This window comes from Erpetoichthys calabaricus, chromosome 1 (genome assembly GCF_900747795.2).
Source record: "Erpetoichthys calabaricus chromosome 1, fErpCal1.3, whole genome shotgun sequence".
In the NCBI taxonomy this organism is placed as follows: Eukaryota; Metazoa; Chordata; class Cladistia; order Polypteriformes; family Polypteridae; genus Erpetoichthys; species Erpetoichthys calabaricus.
Window position 1 is genome coordinate 278490090 of NC_041394.2, and position 14953 is coordinate 278505042.

Sequence of the window (14953 nt, forward strand, 5' to 3'; positions counted from 1 at the left end):
ATCTGGCGTAAAAGGAACACAGCATTTCAGAAAAAGAACATCATACCAACAGTAAAATATGGTGGTGGTAGTGTGATGGTCTGGGGTTGTTTTGCTGCTTCAGGACCTGGAAGGCTTGCTGTGATAGATGGAACCATGAATTCTACTGTCTACCAAAAAATCCTGAAGGAGAATGTCCGGCCATCTGTTCGTCAACTCAAGCTGAAGCGATCTTGGGTGCTGCAACAGGACAATGACCCAAAACACACCAGCAAATCCACCTCTGAATGGCTGAAGAAAAACAAAATGAAGACTTTGGAGTGGCCTAGTCAAAGTCCTGACCTGAATCCAATTGAGATGCTATGGCATGACCTTAAAAAGGCGGTTCATGCTAGAAAACCCTCAAATAAAGCTGAATTACAACAATTTTGCAAAGATGAGTGGGCCAAAATTCCTGCAGAGCACTGTAAAAGACTCATTGCAAGTTATCGCAAACGCTTGATTGCAGTTATTGCTGCTAAGGGTGGCCCAACCAGTTATTAGGTTCAGGGGGCAATTACTTTTTCACACAGGGCCATGAAGGTTTGGATTTTTTTTTCTCCCTAAATAATAAAAACCACCATTTACATACTGCATTTTGTGTTTACTTGTGTTATATTTGACTAATAGTTAAATGTGTTTGATGATCAGAAACATTTTGTGTGACAAACATGCAAAAGAATAAGAAATCAGGAAGGGGGCAAATAGTTTTTCACACCACTGTATATATACACATATACATATCTACATACATACACATATATCTATATATATATATAGATAGATAGAGATATCTATATATATATATATATATAATATATATATAGAGAGAGAGATCTATATATATAGATCTATATATATATATCTCTATCTATCTCTATCTATCTCTCTATCTATATACATCCCCGTGCTTTGCAGCGGCGAAGTACTGCTTTTAAATTTTTATTAAGAAGAAAACCTTTTTAAATTGAGTGAAAATATACTAATAACAATTTGTTAAGGATCTGTTTTTTTGTGAAACTGACTTCACACAGCCTCAATGCTGTTTTATAAACAAACGTCATATAAGGTCTTCCTTTTTCGTTGCTTTGCCAATGGAAGCAGCCTTTTTATTTAATCCTGTTTTTACGATTGTTCTGTTTGTATATCACGTTGTCAGTTCAGCACTCCGGTTGTAATATGACCAAGCCGTGCAAGCACACTCTTGAGAATGCAACGTATAGTTGTACAGGAGAAAAGCAATCTTGCCTCAAATCAATGGCAACCTTTTGTAGGTCTATGAACTTAATTTAAACTTTAGGTTTACACGGTGCTTTCTTTCCGAAGTACCTGCACTCATGAATATGTCTGTATGCGTCAGTCGCTCAAATCCCCGCGGTTCGCACCGGCGAAGTTCTGCTTTTAAATTTTTATTAAGAAGAAAAGCAAACCTTTTAAAATTGAGGGAAAATATACCAATAACAGTTTGTTAAGGATCTGTTTTTTTTGTGAAGCTGCCTTCACTCGAGTGATCACTTCGAGCTTTAAGCCTGAGAAATCACCCCGTAAATGCACACGTTTAATTGCACATCTGTTAATATGTATGCTTACAAAGTATTAAAAGACACTCAACAATTACACAGTATTAAAAGACACTCAGCAATTAATGTCATTTACCTTCGTTCCCGCGTTTGACTTGTGCTGTAAATCTCTTCCTTGTTTTCACTTCACGTGATTACGTAGGAGGCGTAATACGTGATGACGCGATACGTGACTCCGCCTCCTCCATTAGAGTATATGGACAAAAAACAGGTACCAGTTATGACCATTACGTGTAGAATTTCGAAATGAAACCTGCCTAACTTTTGTAAGTAAGCTGTAAGGAATGAGCCTGCCAAATTTCAGCCTTCTACCTACACGGGAAGTTGGAGAATTAGTGATGAGTGAGTCAGTCAGTCAGTCAGTCAGTCAGTGAGGGCTTTGCCTTTTATTAGTATAGATATATATATATATATATATATATATATATATATATATATATATATACAACCCCAAATCAGAAAAGTTGGGACAGGGTGGAAAATGTGAATAAAAAAAGAAAAAAGCAAGTTAGATAGATAGATAGATACTTTATTAATCCCAATGGGAAATTCACATTCTTCAGCAGCAGCATACTGATACAATAAATAATATTAAATTAAAGAATGATAGTAATGCAGGTGAAAAACAGACAATAACTATGTATAATGTTAAATGTTAACGTTTACCCCCCCGGGTGGAATTAAAGAGTCGCCTAGTTTGGGGGAGGAACGATCTCCTCAATCTGTCAGTGGAGCAGGACAGTGACAGCAGTCTGTCGCTGAAGCTGCTCTTCTGTCTGGAGATGATACTATTAAGTGGATGCAGTGGATTCTCCATAATTGATAGGAGCCTGCTGAGCGCCCTTCGCTCTGCCACAGATGTTAAACTGTCCAGCTCCATGCCAACAATAGAGCTTGCCTTCCTCACCAGTTTGTCCAGGCGTGAGGTGTCTTTCATCTTAATGCTGCCTCCCCAGCACACCACTGCATAGAAGAGGGCGCTCGCCACAACTGTCTGATAGAACATCTGCAGCATCTTATTGCAGATGTTGAAGGACGCCAGCCTTCTAAGGTAGTATAACCGGCTCTGTCCTTTCTTGCACAGCGCATCAGTATTGGCAGTCCAGTCTAATTTATCATCCAGCTGCACTCCCAGATATTTATAGGTCTGCACCATCTGCACACAGTCATCTATGATGATCACTGGGTCTATGAGGGGTCTGGGCCTCCTAAAATCCACCACCAGCTCCTTGGTTTTGCTGGTGTTCAGGTGTAGGTGGTTTGAGTCGCACCATTTAACAAAGTCATTGATTAGGTCCCTATACTCCTCCTCCAGCCCATTCCTGATGCAGCCCACGATAGCAGTGTCATCAGCGAACTTTTGCACGTGGCAGGACTCCGAGTTGTATTGGAAGTCTGATGTATATAGGCTGAACAGGACCGGAGAAAGTACAGTCCCCTGTGGCGCTCCTGTGTTGCTGACCACAATGTCAGACGTGCAGTTCCCAAGAATATATATTATAAATTATAAATTTATAAATAATATAATAACAAGTTATAAATTCTCCTCAAATTTTACTTCATTGCAGACAGTATGAACACAAAATAATTCATGTTTTTTTTTTTGTCAACATCATTTGATTTGTAAATAAATATCCATTCTTGCCATTCAGGCTTGCAACACATTCCAACAAAAGTTGGGATGGGGGCAATTAAGGGGTAGTAATGAGGTATAATAACTAAATAATGATGTGATTTGAAACTGGTGATGTTAACAGGTGATTGCAATCATGATTCGGTACAAAAGCAGCATCGAGGAAAGGCCTACTCCTTTAGGAGCAAAGATGGGGAGAGGATCGCCAGTTTGCCACCATGTGCGGGCAAAAATCTTTGAAATGATGAAGAAAAACGTTTCTCAAAGACAGATAGGAAGAGATTTGGGCATTTCTCCCTCTACAGTGCATAACATAGTGAAAAGAATCAGGGAATCTGGAGAAATTAACGTGCACAAAGGCCAAGGGCGCAAGCCTAAACTGAATGGCCGTGATCTCCGAGCCCTCAGACGGCACTGCATTAAAAACCGTCATTCATCAATAAATGATATAACTGCGTGGGCTCAGGACTACTTCAGGAAGTCACTCTGAAGCACTTCAGTACGTAGTTACATTAGGAAATGCCAGCTAAAACTGTACTGTGCCAAAAGGAAGCTCTACATAAATAGTGTCCAGAAGCGCCGTTGACTTCTCTGGGCTCGGAGACATCTGGTATGGTCCATTGTGCAGTGGAAACATGTATTGTGGTCAGACGAATCGGTTTTTCACATCTTTTTTGGAAGAAATGGATGCCGTGTGCTGCGGACCAAAGAGGAAAAGGACCATCCAGACTGTTACCAGATACAAGTCCAAAAGCCAGGGTGTGTCATGGTATGGGGTTGTGTCAGTGCCTTCGGCAAAGGTAACTTGCACTTCTGCGATGGCACCATCAATGCTGAGAAGTATATCTCAGTTTTGGAGGAACAAATGCTGCCTTCAAGACGACGTCTTTTCCAGGGACGCTCATGCTTATTTCAGCAAGACAATGCCAAACCACATACTGCGCGCATAACAAAGGCATGGCTGCGTAAGAAGAGGGTGCAGATGCTTGACTGGCCTGCCTGCAGTCCTGATTTGTCTCCTATAGAGAATGTTTGGCGCATTTTGAAGCGAAAAATGCGTCAACGAAGACCCCGTACTGTTGCGCACCTAAAACGTTGTTTGCAGGAAGAATGGGACAAACTAACACCTGCAACACTTAATCACTTGATTTCTTCAATGCCTAAACGTCTTTTAAGTGTTGTTAAAAGACAGGGGAACTGTACAAAGTGGTAAATGCTGTACTGTCCCAACTTTTTTTGAAATGTGTTGCAAGCCTGAATGGCAAGAATGGATATTTATTTACAACTCAAATGATGTTGACAAAAAAAAACATGAATTATTTTGTGTTCATACTGTCTGCAATGAAATAAAATTTGAGGAGAATTTATAACTTGCTTTTTTCTTTTTTTATTCACATTTTCCACACTGTCCCAACTTTTTCTGATTTGGGGTTGTATAATATATATATATTTTATATTTTTATCTCTCTCAATTTTAATAAAAAATCCACTACAGCATAGTAGAACAGAAGAGAAAAGAAAACAAATCCTAGATTTGTCTTTAATTTTTTAATACAGCATTGTAAGTAAGTGCCTTGAGCATGGGAAAGGCGTTATATAAATAAAATATATTATTATTATTAAATTGATTTTTACCCCCCTCATATTCTTAAGTAAGTTTGTGATTTGTTTTGCTTTGAAGTGTTTTAGTTTCTGCTAACCAGGCGCTAGATTTAATTAGAATTTCAGTTAAGATTGTGTAAGTAACCTTAGTTAAACTATCAATAAAATTAATTTATTTAAACTTCATTAAATCCTTTCTTGATTGTCCCCCTATTCCTCTTCTTTCAAACAATGATGCCTCGTTCTTAGATGCTTTTACCTCCTTATGTAAACTTGGTGTTGCAGTAAGTTCCATGAATGCTGGGAGGCTTCCAGATTTGGAATGCTTGCTTCTTGAACTGTTTTCTGTTTTTTTGATCTTTTAATGTGGCTATCATCACTTTGCTTCTAACAGAAGATATGAACTCTTCTCTGTCAGAGCTTTAGACATCTTTCACTCATGAAAACTGATATAAAATTGCTGACCTAGGTCTTGGCATATAATCATCAGAAGGTAATTGGTAAATGAATCTAACCATGAGTAAACTGGCTTTATTCACTCTTACCTTGCTTCCAATAATATACACAGACAACTACTTAACATTGATCCACTCCAATCCTTTACCAGCCTTTTAGTTCACCTCTGCCTTTATACACAAATGGCTTTTGATAATATGAACTGGTCATTTTTGTGATAGGTTATGAATAGGATGAGCCAATGTTTGTTAATCTAATCAAAACTTAGTACTCCTTCTCCTGTGTAATTGTCCTAACTGATTCCATTGTTTTTCCTCCCTTGTTTATTTGCAGAGGGACCAGGCAGGTCATATCATTTTGTCACTGTAACTCTGTATTATAGCTGGTCCTAAACAAATGGCTAGTTTTTAAATAAATAAATCGCCACACTCGCAGCTTGAGGTGGGTGTGGTAGTGTGACAGGAGCAGTTCCCGGGCGTGTTGTGGGCTTGGGCGTTTCTGCACTGAAGCGCACAGGTGCAGGATCGCCCGTGTCAGTAATTGATGCCGGGAGCTGCTAATCGTCCCCATTATTAAAGTGAGAAGCCCGAGTGCAGAGCAGAGGAAATAGAGGGACAGAGAAGAAAAGAGACAGATTGAAGTTAAGGAGAGAATAAGGCAGGAAGTTGATAAAGCTGTTATAGGAGCGAGAGAGAGCGAGTGCAAGCCCGCTGGCGAATGCTGGCAGCTGGGAGGAGAGGCCAGGAATGTTTGGATGACACTCTGGGTGGATGAATTTAGTCACTCCTGCTGAGCATTTCAGAGGAACACGAGTGACCAGGAGCATGGACACCTCGCCACATAAGGCCGTGGAAGGCAGTGGGAATCAGGGAGGCTTGGGATAGTGAGCCCCAGCGTGTACACCCTGGTTGCTGGGGAGTCCGAGTCTCGGTCTGGCGGGAGCTGTACGTACAGTAGCTAGGGGACAGAAAGCTTGTGGACCAGGAGGAGAGTTGGCTGTGGCTGCAGGACAGCTTCCAGCCCATTGTTTTAACGTTGTTCTAAAGGATTTATTTATTATGGATTTTAACCTCCATTTTTGCAGGTTTTTTGTTTTTTTTGATTATTTATTTATTGAAACATTTTGAAGCACTGTACTATGGACACTGTTTTTGGTTTTGTTTTGACTCTTTTGTAATAAAAGCACTTGTACACTTTTTATACTATCCCCTTGCTCCCAGTGTAATTTGTCCTCATTATACAGCTCATCTGGTTACATTACTGACAGTGTTAGGTTCAAGAGGCTCCCAGAAGAGAAGTGGGAGCTTGGAGCAGGACCCGCATTGTCACAGCCTCTAGCCATAGCCGTACATAAGTCTAAGATGATTATTTCTACTACACTCCAGAATTCACCTGTTTAATTTTCCTATATGCAGACAATATCCTCTATTTAGGCAGTGCTGCTTCTGATACCTCTCATATCCTAAATCTTCTCCACATCTTTTGAACCTTTATTTGGTTATACAGTTATTGGGCAAAATCCACTCTTATGCCTTTTAATGATCTCCGTTGACAGAGCTCTCTACCCTTTTCGTTTTCTCCAGGAGCAGATATTTAGAAATTTATATGTCCACTTGTCTTATGGATGTAGCCTCACATAGTTATGACTGTGCACTTATTGATGCTGGGTCCTTTTTAAATATTGGCCTAAGCCCCTGCTATCTTTTTTATCTTGGCCTTAATTTTTTAAAATTAATATAGTTCATAATTTTAACCTTTTCAGCTCCTTGTTACCTCTACTGTCACCCAACAGATACCGGTCGAAAATAAAGTTGCTGCTTTCTAACTTTTTATGGAAAAGGAAAAGACAATCCCTTAAATTCCTTTTAATAAGATATAGGCAGCATGCTGGAGTCTTGTTACTTAATCTTGAATTCTATCATTAGGCGTTCACTTTACACTCCATTTGGCTGTGGCTTTGTACCCCTTCCCATCTGCCTACATGCAAGATGTACTATCGATCTTGTTTAAGCTAAAAACATCAGTACTGTCTTATGCCATTGATTTTGGGCATTGTGCTGACAAACTCTTAATCCCTACTATAAAATGTTATATTTGTATTCCCATCTTTTGTAACCCTTCCATATCAATTAGTGGCAGCATGTACCAGTGAATGAGCCTTTTTAGTGATTTGTCTGACAGTTTGAACCGTATGCCATCCAATCTCTCCGGTCTTGTGTACATTTTCCCAGTTCATCTTTTTTCTTTTATTTCTAACTCTGTTCAGTGTTTTGGGCATATACAGTAGGTATAGAAAAGAATCACCCCCTTCAAAATATTCCCATTTTTTTTTCTTTACAGCCTTAAATGAAAACACACAAACAAAATATTTCTTCCCAGCTTTACATACTCAATGCAACCGATAGCATCCAAGTGAAAGATATCACAGCTACAGTTCAGAAAAATTATAAAAAAAATTAAAAGCAAGACATACTGAGATTAATAAAGGATCACCCCCCACAATGTCAATATTTTGTTGAACCACCTTTTTAATGACAGCCTTGAGTCTGTTAGGATACTTCTGTATCAGCTTTGTACATCTAGATTGAGCAATATTTGACCACTCTTCTTTACAGAACTGTTCAAGTTTGGTCAAATTAGATGGTGAGTGTTGGTGGACTGCTGTCTTCAAATCTTTCCACAGATTTTCAATGCGATTTAGGTCTTTGCCGTGACTGGTGCACACGAAGACATTCACTTTTTTCTCCTTCAGCCACAGTGTGGTCAATTTTGCTGTGTGCTTCGGGGTTGTTGTCATGTTGAAAGGTGAACATTCTGCCCATCTTCAACTTTCTGGCAGAGGGTAGCAGTATTTTGCCCCATCCATTTTTCCTTCTACCCTAACGAGAGCCCCAGGCCCTGTGGCAGAGAAACACCCCCACAACAGGATGCTGCCACCTCCATGCTTTATTTTAGGTATGGTGGATTGTGGATGGTGAGCTGCATTGGATTTCCGGCAGGTGTACTGTTTGGTATCGAGGCCAAATAGCTCAATTTTGGCCTCATCTGACCATAAGACCTTTTTCCACTGGGCATCAGAATCTTTAAGGTGCATTCTGGCAAAGCTCAAACGAGCCTTAATGTGGCCTTTCTTGAGAAGTGTTTTTTTTCTCCTTGCGATCCTCCCAAACAAGCCACAATTGTGGAGCGCTTGTGCAATTGTTGTCACATGCACACAATGACCATTCTTTGCCATAAAATCCTGTAACTCCTTCAAAGTGGCCATTGGCCTCTTGGTAGCCTCTCTTACCAGTTTTCTCCTTGCTCTTCCATCCAGTTTGGAGGGATGGCCAGATCCAGGGAGGGTCCTAGTAGTACCAAACACTTGCAACTTCTTTTTATTATGGACTTTACTGTGCTCCTTGAGATTGATAAATTCTTTGAGATTTTTTTGTATCCCATCTCCTGCCTTATGTCTGTCCACAGCTCTATCCCTGAGATCTTTTGGAAGAGGCTTGCCACCCATAGTCAGTTGTTTGCTGTCAGTTGCACTACCAAGCAAGGGAATGCTCCAGGATCAGCTGTTTGTATGCTTCACTAATCACACTGATTACAATTGATTACAGGTAGAAGCCAGTAACCGTGGTCTGCAATGAAAATGGTGGCTACTTACACCTGATTGAGTTTAGGAGGGGGGTGATCCTTTCAGAGGTGGGTAGTAACGAGTTACATTTACTCCGTTACATTTACTTGAGTAACTTTTTTTTTAAAAAAAAAAATTGCACTTCTAAGAGTAGTTTTTACTGCATCATACTTTTTACTTTTACTTGAGTATATTTGTGAAGAAGAAACGCTACTCTTACTCCGCTACATTGGGCAACACTCGACTTGTTACTTTTTTCTATTTACACATTAGATACGCTATATTTTTGCCAGAGAGAAGTCGCCAGTGGATCTACTGCATGACTGTTTCACCAATCAGATGTAGCAACAATAATCACATGACTACGTTTCACCAATCAGACTTAGCAACAATAATCACATGACTCAGTTTCACCAATCAGACGCAGCCATGCAGTCACATAACCACACACAAACTTCCTGCGTCTGCAGCCTGTGAGAGACTTTTTAGTCATGCGGGGCTCCTGTTCACTGCTAAACTGTCACAGCTTCACTGCAAGAACCTTGAGAGCCAACTCCTGCTGAAGCTTAACCAGCACTTCACTGAGTGATGAACAAGCACGTTTTAACCAAACATGCACAGACACAGACAGTCATGGTAAAAAACTTCTTGTACGTGCACAAGCTGCCTTGTTCTAATGTTATTTTCTATCAGCTGTGCTGTTTGGAGGGCAATTGTGTGACGATGCCGGTCCCCTACAGACTTCCTCTTCACACATGGGAGTCTGCTGAACCCACACCATTGATAGTTATGACCAAGATGAGCTGACATATGAGGATAATTCACTGATGAGGCCAGAGGATGGTGGAAAAAGTGCTCAAGTGCTTTTATTAAAAACCAGCCAAAACAAAAGTAAAATCAACAAAAGTGTTAATGGTGCAGTGTTCTGAAAAAAACAGTACAGTAAAAATCATTGCAAAAAGTGGGGATAAAAAAAATCAGTAAATAAATCCGTTAAAAATCCGAGGATAAAATGCAGACTAACTCCTCCTGATCTCAGCTCACCTTCTCATTCTCCCTGGCTCACCCATTGCTCTCGTAGCTGGCGGAGAATCAGCAGCCACGAGCTTCTTTCGGCCGAACTCCGTCTTGGCTGCCTCCAGGCATCACAGCCAGACCGTCCGAGGTCGGCCTTCCTCCCTTCTACCTTCGCGCTCACGTGGTCGCACCTCGGAAGCCTAGGGAGGGCACCTGACTTGCTCGCCACACTCCACACGAATGTTCAGTGGGGCAAACTAGCGCCACAGCTAACACTTTTTCATGGGGCCCTAGCTAAAACTGCTTTCTCCCACCTTTCTCCCACCTGCCTTTCATGTTTTTAACCTCTTTTCTTTTCTCCTTTTGTTCGATTCCCCCTTCTTTTTTTGTGCCGACCCGTATATATACACTCCTGTCTCCATGGGCCTTAATCACATGCCTCAGGAGGCCAATGAAGCAACTGAGAACGTTGGTGCGATTCACTCCCAACTACTTCATTAACTCCCTGTGGTTGTGCAATTGCGCCCATGGAGAGTGACACGGCTTTATGGATTTGAAACTGGCTTTTTTTTTTTTTTTTTTGGAAGCTGCAGATCCACTACACCACAAAGTGAATATACAGTATTATACTGTCAGTGTACAGTATATCTTGTCACTGTAAGTAGTTTGCACTGTTCAAACATACATGTTACCTACTGTAGGTATTGGCTTCAAAAGCTTTTTTGTGAAAAAGTGAGATTTGGAACTTTGTGTTATTTGTGCATCTTTATTTTGTAAAGATGTTATTTATTTTTACTCATTTTTTATTTTATTATTTGGAAATAGCAGAATTTGCACATTATTTTATATTTTTGTGTGTCTTATTACAACATTTCTAAAAAATAAATCATTTATTATGTTCAAACAGTTACTCAGTACTTGAGTAGTCTTTTCACCAAATACTTTTTTACTCTTAGTTGAGTAATTTTTTGGTTGACTACTTTTAACTTGTACTTGAATAATATTATTTTGAAGTAATGCTACTCTTACTTGAATATAGTATTTGGCTACTCTACCCACCTCAGGATCCTTTATTAATCTCAGTATTTATTTGTTTTTTTATTTTTTGTAATTCTTCTGAACTCTAGCTGTGAACTCTTTCACTTGGATGTTAGATTGCATCGAGTAAGTAAAGCTAGAAAAAATCTGTAAATCAAAAACAATGGGAATATTTTGAAGGGGTGATTCTTTTCTGTATCCACTGTAGCATCTTTTTATCTGGCCCTGTTCTTTCACATCCTTCCCCCCCCCCCCCCGTTTTTCTCCTTTTCACATGTAAAGAAGCTATCCTCACCCTGTAAAATCAGCCTACAAACCTTATCCTTTTAATCGCTCAGTGGTCCTGTGATCTTGATCCATGTCAGATGGATCGACCCAATGTCGGATCTTGTTGTTGTTGTTGGGTGCCATATGAGGCAAATAGATTTTTTTCCATTTTTCAACTGATTTCTTTCTTTTTCTTTCTCCTTTTTTTGGGTATGTTAAATTCCTTGATTCAATAAAAAACATGTTTTGCTAGTCATTTATCAAATGAAGAATATATATTAATTAGAGTCAGTGGCATTAACTTTCCTAACTAAGCATTCTCACACTTAGACCTTTTTATCTCATTTCCTGAACATAGCACAAACCTACTCTCTTCTGCTCTTACAACACGGCCTCTGTACAGTTCCATTAAATGTTAAGTTTCCAGTACCTGTATTTTACCCTGTATCCCCAACTTTCTGCTTGACAGAGGCAGGTGATGGAGTCCACTGGGTACTATGGGCTGCACTCTGCACATGTTTTATATCTCATCACTAAATGACTGTTGGACTAGGTATTTTGCTGAAGCTTGTCCGGCCACCAGTCTCTAGTCACCTTTTATGAAATGCAGAGAGGGTGGTGTCCTTATTCTTGGTCCAAGTCTCAGGAGTTACAGTTGGTAACATCTAGTATATTAAAAGGAATCATCTTACTCCAGATGATTTCATAATTTGCCAATAATCAAACATGTTTGCTTAGCTTATGTTATGACATTTTATTTCATACCAATATTTAATAAGTAGAAAAGTTTTAAAAGAAATTTCTGTTAATATATTTCATCAAACACTTTAGAAAGCATTGGAGAATTTGAACTCGTGAGACTTCAACTACAAATTACTTTGAAACTTGAATATTTTCTTCTTTTTCATCCTTGAAATATCCTACTGATGGGAAACAGGTCCTCAACACAAGTTAATGAATAACCAGCTCGGTTTTGTGTAATGGTACTATGATCACACTCATACAAACTATGTCACATTATAAAAACATCAGCCAAAGAATGCAGTTAAACATGAAAATAATAGTGTATTAGGGTGGGAGGTTCAAGTAAGGAAAGAGCAAGGATGGTGCAGGATAGAAGTGATTCTAAAGAAATAGTGTTTTGAACTTTGTACTCTCTTCTCCACTGTTCTGGCTGTGGGCAACTCCTTTACTGAGTTGTGCTTGCTTCTGCTGGTTCCCGTTGGAAGGATTGTTATTATGCGGTGGATGAAACAGCATCTCTTTTTTGTCTGTTCTCTCACAATGTTATTCTCTGCCTTTTCTCTGATCAAGAGATCTCGACAACTATTTAGTGAAATAACACTTAACCACACTGCCACTCTTCTGCTTCAAGTTCACCATGACTCTTTCATCCCTCTCTGAACGTCCTTCTCTCATTGGTTCATTCTGGCTACTTTCACCCTGCCATCGCAACTGCTGGTGGTCCATACTTTTCCGTTACTTTTTATTTTTTGGTGTGAAAAACTAAACATTTCATTAGCCGGCATTTGCTACTGAATGAACCTTTATGAAACTGACCAAGAACACAGCCAAACATGATAATTTATTTTATTTTATACTATGTTTACAAATTCTGTGCTTTCGCCTGTCTGTCCCAGGTCAGTCCCTGTAAGGCCGTACCTTGAGTTTGGACTTGGACTTGATGCCTGTCTAGGCTTGGGTGTAGCTTTGGGTTTCTTTCCCATTTATTTCTGAGCTCCTTTGTTTCTGCTCATGTTTATATATGATTGCAAAAACTGTAATAGAACCTCCTCGAGTTGGATAAATACAGGATACATCGGAATGATAAAAAATAAGAAAAATTAACACTGCTGCTAAGAGAGTTCCGCCGTCCATCTCCTGTAACGTGCGAAGCCAATCTCTGAATGTCAGGAGCTCAAAAATGGTTTGCCTGGCATCCATCTTGCACGTACTTGGTGTACAGACAGCTGCGGCTCCAGGATTTGATTAATACAACAATGATGACCTGAAGTGTAGTACTAGTGAGTGTGAATATTACTTGCAGTATGCTTGACCTACTGAAATTACATTTTAGCAGTAGATGAGGTGCCCTTACTCCACAGAGAGAAGAAGAAGAAAATGAAGTGAACATCTCACAATCTTATTACTTGAGTAGATGTACAATTAGAAAATAAAACTGAGTGAAAATCAACACAGAATGGGTTTATTACGCTTCACTGAAGTAAAGATGAACTTTAAAAGTGCAATTATTATGTTAGATTTTACAATTGTGGTTTATCTTTAACATGCATTCTCTTAATAAAGCTGTGATTTCCTTTGCTCAGTTTAGTACCAAATTTTATCTTCACCCTCTTGAGAACTATGGAATTAACCATAATTAAACTGAAGGAATATCATTAACTTTCCAACATAACCAGATCTATACCAGTTGTCTCATAATACATCACCTTTGCATTTTACAAATGTTAGCAAGTGTTCAAATGCGATGATGTGGAAAGTACACATTCAGTTTCCATATCTTAACAGTGAGCAGGAAGGTGCGCTATGGTGCTTTTATTTTTGAATTATATACAACATTGTTTTGGCTGTATCTGAGTAATGGTGAACTATAATTAGGCAGATTTTCATGATTGCAAAACAGGACACAAGTTATTAATCCAGCAAGTGTGTTTTAAATGCAAATGAAATTGGAGAGCTGGATCTTGAAGTTTCTTGTGCCTTTTCACACGCGCATGAAATTGAAGAGTTGAAATTTCCCCCTTTGCATTTTGACTGAATAAAAAAGGGACAAACTGTACATTTTTGTTACTTTACGGGACACAATGCATGAAAACCAGACTGTCCTGGAGAAAATGGGATGTCTGGTCAACCTATATATGCATTTGACTTGAAAAATACTGAATGTATCCTTTATAGCCACTGAAAATTATACTGTGACATGAAAAACATGGATAAAAAAAAAAACATTTTCTTAGCGTATTTTATATTCTCAAATTTTTATACCATTCTACTGGTACAGCTTTAACTAGGCAAGTCAGTTTTTTGGTCAATTACGAGTGATAATTGCTACATGCAAAATAACGTAAAGTTACATTAGCTGAAATAACAAACTTATCAGCCTATCTTTAGATTAATTTATCCACTCAAAATTGTATAAATTACTTGAGTCATAAAAGAGAATAAGTTGTGACATTTAGAAAAATGCCTGAAGTATTAAGTGCTTTCTAAACTGTGGCTTTTCGCCATCTCCAAACACAATTTTATCACCCACCGAAGTCTGCAATTTAAGGAGGATTTCCCACCCAAATTCAAACATGAATTTCAAGTTCTGCTATTTTGTACCCTATAAGTACTGTATATAATGGTAAAATGTTTTTTATTCCTAGCTCTCTTTTTTGCTATTAATTTATGATCCATATATGCACCATTAAAACTTACAGTAATCCATGTGTTTGTGTGTTAGTCCATTATTTAATAATGTTTGTGAATTTGTTACTTCTAGCTCAGTTTTAATAGTACATTTTAATAGCACATTTTTTTTTTTTTAATCATCTGTCATTTTTTGCTATCATTTGTTTTTTTACTTTTGGCTATTGTCAGCCAGCAGCAGAATAACTGTTTTCTCTCATTTTAGCTTGGTTGACGACAGATGTGTCATACAACCCGATGCTGGGGATCTAGCCAATCCACCAAAAAAGTTCAGAGGTTAGTTCTCAA

General features: G+C 38.9%; 1 protein-coding gene across 3 annotated transcripts in view; it reads left to right on the forward strand.

Annotated features, from left to right (window-relative positions):
* The window catches only part of itpr2 (inositol 1,4,5-trisphosphate receptor, type 2), a 1448083-nt gene that overhangs the window by 103625 nt on the left and 1329505 nt on the right, over positions 1–14953 (forward strand). For all 3 annotated transcript variants that reach the window (XR_007935422.1, XM_051929951.1, XM_051929945.1), the window contains exon 2: positions 14871–14941. Coding sequence is in view for 2 of the 3 variants with exons in the window: in XM_051929951.1 (XP_051785911.1) it covers positions 14871–14941 (71 nt within the window). In the remaining variant the exon portion in view is untranslated. The remainder of the gene's footprint in view (positions 1–14870; positions 14942–14953) is intronic.